Here is a 4,772-nt window from a genome sequence, read left to right as displayed (position 1 = left end):
CTTGTTGTTGGGGCTGCTCCCCCAGCTCCAGAGGAGATGGGAAGAGAAGGATACTGAGACCAATTAATTTCCACTGACATCTTTATTGTCTTTACCTACCAAGGAAGCCTGGTTCTATATGTACATTAGATGATGTGGTCAAACCTAACACAAGAAGTAATATTCTGAATGGCAAGAATGAGATTATTAAAAACAAAATGAAATATTGTTAAAATACTAACAGAGAAAAATAATTTAAAAAATGTGGTGTCATTTTCCCAAATATACATTGATTTCTCTTGGGATCCTTATTAATGACAATTTTATGATAAAACTAGTAACGATAAAAAAGATATGATATAATGTGAATCAAAATATTTGCACATTATTAAGAATACATCTTCTGAACACATCATGCATGCTTAAGAAGCATGTATGGAAACAGTTTCCTCACTGCATGCTTGAGCTCCTGGTTCCTCATGCTGTAGATGAGGGGGTTCAGGGCTGGAGGCACCACTGAGTACAGAAGTGTGACAACCAGGTCCAGGGACGGCGAAGAAATGGAGGGTGGCTTCAGGTAGGCAAACATGCCAGTGCTGACAAACAGGGAGACCACGGCCAGGTGAGGGAGGCACGTGGAAAAGGCTTTGTGCCGGCCCTGCTCAGAGGGCATCCTCAGCACAGCCCTGAAAATCTCCACATAGGACACCACAATGAAAACAAAACAACCAAATGCTAAAAAAATACTAAACACAAGTGCCCCAACTTCTCTGAGGTAGGAATCTGAGCAGGAGAGCTTGAGGATGTGGGGGATTTCACAGAAGAACTGGTCCACAGCATTGCCTTGGCAGAGGGGCAGGGAAAATGTGTTGGCCGTGTGCAGGACAGCGTTGAGAAAGCCACTGCCCCAGGCAGCTGCTGCCATCTGGGCACAAGCTCTGCTGCCCAGAACGCTCCCGTAGTGCAGGGGCTTGCAGATGGCAACGTAGCGGTCGTAGGCCATGATAGTAAGGTTATAATACTCTGCCGACATCAAGAAGAGAAAGAAAAAGACCTGTGCAGCACATCCTTGATAGGAGATAGCCCTGGTGTCCCAGAGGGCATTGGCCATGGCTTTGGGCAGAGTGGTGGAGATGGATCCCACATCGAGGAGTGCGAGGTTGAGGAGGAAGAAGTACATGGGGGTGTGGAGGCGGTGGTCGCAGGATACGGCGCTGAGGAAGAGGCTGTTGCCCAGGAGGGCAGCCAGGTAGATGCCCAGGAAGAGCACGAAGTGCAGGAGCTGCAGCTCGCGTGTGTCTGCGAATGCCAGCAGGAGGAACTCAGTGATGGTGCTTCTGTTGGACATCTGCTTTTCTGGGGATGTGATCCTGAACAAAGAAGAGGATGGGAGTTAATAAGTACAAGAAATATATCAGAGGAAAATGGATTTATTTTCTCATTTAAAATCATCACGTGTATTGTGCAATTTCTGGCAGACATTTGGCAGATCCCTTTCATGCATTCATTCTGCCTGACGGTGTCTGTTGGAACAGGGGGCTCTGCTGTGAGCAGTGCAGGAATCAGTCTTGTCCTAAAGAAAGAGGTGAAGAGGAACATGGGGAAATGTCAGTTTCACTTCCCCCCTGATCTCAAAGAGGTTTTCCTCAGTGTTGCTCCCAGTTCACCAAACTGCAAAGCAGAGGTGTGGAGGCTTTTTTAAATTTTATTTTAAATTTTTGTTTTTTGTTTTTTTTTTTGTTTCAGCTGTCCCAACGCTCCTGAGGAGTGTTTCTGAGCCACAGATCCTGGTTATTTCCGCTGGACTCAAAGGGAATCCTTGTAGATAATTATCAGAGAAAAAGGGACTGTCACTTTAGTGCACATGTTTTTTCGGGGACGACAGACAGTCTGTCCATCGAGTACGGTCTCAGCTGCCCCATGAAAGCTGTAGGAAAGTTCTACTCACATGTTTGATTGAAAAGAACAAAGACACTGCTGAGAGCAGAGGAATCCAGGCTCAAAGTGCCCATCTCCAGACCCCTCACCTTGTCCCCATACTCCCCTTCCCCCAAGCACACCGAGGGCTCACCCCATGGGCATGTGAAACCCCCATCCCCAGCCAGCCTGGGAACAAGACCAGCAGCAGCACGGCCAGCTGGAGAAGCCAGCAGGAATGCCAGCGTGCTGCTGCCAGGGGAGGCAAGGCCAGGGAGGGACAGACGGACACTCAGCAGACCCTCCTGTGCTGCAGCTCTGCCCGCAGAGGAGGCAGCTCATGCTCATAGCAGGTGATCTGTGCTCACCTCATGCCGGCAGAGACCTCCAAAAGACAGGGCACTGGGCATCAGAGGGTTTTCAGCTCCTTAAGATCAGCTAGGATAAAACCTGAGAGGACCACAAGGATGATGATGGTGCAGTCTGTGAGATGAGGTTTGGGAAGGTAGTTTTCACATTTCATCAATGACATATTAATTTCTCAATGCAGTGCTCCAGGAGTCTCAGTCTCCTGTACAATCCTGACAATGGATTACCATGAAACCTGCCTCCCCTCCACGGCAGTAACCTGAAAGCACAGACTGCATAAAAAGTCTTGCTTTTCAGGTAGACTCTGCCTTGGTCTTTCTCTCAAAAAATCCAATCATAAATACCATTCATTAAAACATCTTCTATTCCTACCTGGAGAAACAGAGAGACCAACCCTGACAGATGCTATAAGCCATTGGATATGCCAGCTGTAGAAGACCCCTCTGGCAACCCCACCTGCATTGCCCTGCTGCCAGAGCCTCACGGTGTCAGGAGCCTACAGATGTGTCCTGCCACACGCTGCCCTCTGTTGTTGCACTCCTCAGTGCCTCCAAGCCCTCTCTCCTTCTGTCCTCTCTGTGTGCCAGCTGCGGTCAGAGCCCCCAGCCCTGCTGCGCTGTGCAGAGGAGCTGCTCCTGGGCACAGCTGTCTCTCTGCACCAGGGCCCTCTTGCCACGAGCTCTCTCTGTCCCATGAGCCCGGCCCAGCTCAGCAGCACAGCACCAGCCCAAGGCACTGCAATCACCCCTCTGGGGGCTTTGCTGATGAGCCCACAAACCTCAGGCACTCTGAGACAACTGAGAATGTCACACCATAAGTCCATGTCAGAGGCAAGTTTCCTGCAGTGTCCCCCTGAGGGCCAGCACTGACACAGCCTCCCTTGGAGCTCATTACAGCAGAACCCTGGAGGCAGTGAGGACAAGGAGACAAAGGCAATGTGAAGATGACACTGATGTGGAGGAAAACTGGATGTGTTTCACCAAGCACAAGGGCCAGGCCTTGTTCTTAAGCACTTGGGAAGGGAGATCCTTTCCCTTGACAGTTTGCACAGGGCTCTTTGTGGGGCAGTAGGAGATGGGGATGTGCATTGACGAGTGCAGGAGAATGGTACGACCCCTGCCTGCTTCATGGGTGGTGGTGAGGAGGCAGTGATGCCCTGGTGCTTTCACAGTCAGCTGTTTCCTTGTAGGCCTTAGTGGCATAGGCAACAGCCATAGCCATGGACACAAAGACCTGCGTCTTGCTAGCAGTCTCAGTCTTGTCACAGCCCTTAATCCTTTCCACAGCAGCCTTACCTAAGGACTCTCATACCTGTACCTCTTTCCCTGCTGTCAGCAGACCCTTCTGTTGGTGATCGCTTACACATCTGAGCTGAGTCTGATAACTAAGATCTTCTTGGTGGCCATGCTAGTCGTAAGGCAGCTCTGTAGGAAGCTGCCCTGGTTCCTCGGAGGAGGCACCACTGCTCGTATGGCATCCCTCGTGGTGCCCAGGCTCCTCCTGGGCACTGCTCACTCTGCAGGGTCCCAGTCTGATATGTGGGGTTACTCTTCATCATTGCAGGACAGGGCTCTTCTTCTTGTAAAGGGCACGATGTTCCTTTAGACAGATCTTGCAGTTTCTCAAGGTTCCCGTGGACTGATGCTCCATTCTGTCAGGCATTAACGCGTGCAGGCAGACAGTTCTAATCCCATGTGATTGTGCTGTCTCTGAGAAGACAGCAGCATCAGGACTTTCAGGAAAGTTTGGATAATACAGGCGTAACCAGTTGAATGGAATTGCAGCACAGAGTCACAGGAGGTAGGGGATGGAAGGCTACCAGGTTCCAACTCTTCTGTGCTTTTCTCCCATGCATGCTTTCAGTTTGTCTGGAGCTGTGTTCTGAATGTTATGGGGCTGTGCAGGTCAAAATTAGAAGGGCCAAAGCCCAGCTGCAGCTCCGTCTGTCTATGACTCTCAAAGACAATAAACACTGCTTATAGAAATACTTCACATAAAAGAAGATTAGGGAGAATCATCATTCTTTATTGGATGTGGGGGGAAATCTGGTAACAAGAAAGGAGGCAAAGGCTGAGGCTCTTACAGCCTTCTTTGCAGCAAGACCAGTTGTTCCCCTGGACATTTCTTCCTCCTCATGGCCAGTGCCAACATTCCAGGGCACGCTTTTTGAGAGTTTCTTCTCTCCTGCTCTTTCGTACTAGCAAAGAAAGCTCTATCAGGGTGGAAACCACTCCTGAAGTAGGCATCCCAACCCTACAGGCTCCTTGCGGCCTCTCAGCCAACCAGACACAAGTCACCTCAGCAGCAGCTCCCAAGCCAGGGGCCTGCTGCTGGTCTTGCAGTTTCTTGGCTAGACACAGCCAAGCCTCGTGCCTGCTGCTGCCCACTCATGGACTCAAGCAGAAGGGACAGGACAACCCATGTTGGGGCCTTCTTTCTGCCTGGGTCCTCCTGGCTCTGGAGGCAGAGGGGATCCCCCAGTCAGCATGCCAAGCAGGCGCCTTCTG

At 50.5% G+C, this 4,772-nt stretch overlaps 1 protein-coding gene across 1 annotated transcript; it reads right to left on the bottom strand.

Moving 5' to 3' along the window:
- Positions 1 to 391: 391 nt before the first annotated feature.
- Positions 392 to 1,327, bottom strand: LOC119714753 (olfactory receptor 14A16-like). The gene has a single exon (XM_038171752.2). The coding sequence runs from the start codon at positions 1,325 to 1,327 to the stop codon at positions 392 to 394; it is 936 nt and encodes a 311-aa protein (XP_038027680.2).
- Positions 1,328 to 4,772: the final 3,445 nt, after the last annotated feature.

This window comes from Anas platyrhynchos, chromosome 39, assembly GCF_047663525.1.
Source record: "Anas platyrhynchos isolate ZD024472 breed Pekin duck chromosome 39, IASCAAS_PekinDuck_T2T, whole genome shotgun sequence".
In the NCBI taxonomy this organism is placed as follows: Eukaryota; Metazoa; Chordata; class Aves; order Anseriformes; family Anatidae; genus Anas; species Anas platyrhynchos.
Note: the sequence above shows the minus strand (reverse complement) of the source record. Positions and strands in the feature narration are given on the sequence as shown.

What these genes read in the sequence shown, in the direction of transcription:
- LOC119714753 (XM_038171752.2), bottom strand. Translation starts at nt 1,327, where the DNA reads ATGTCCAACAGAAGCACCATCACTGAGTTCCTCCTGCTGGCATTCGCA.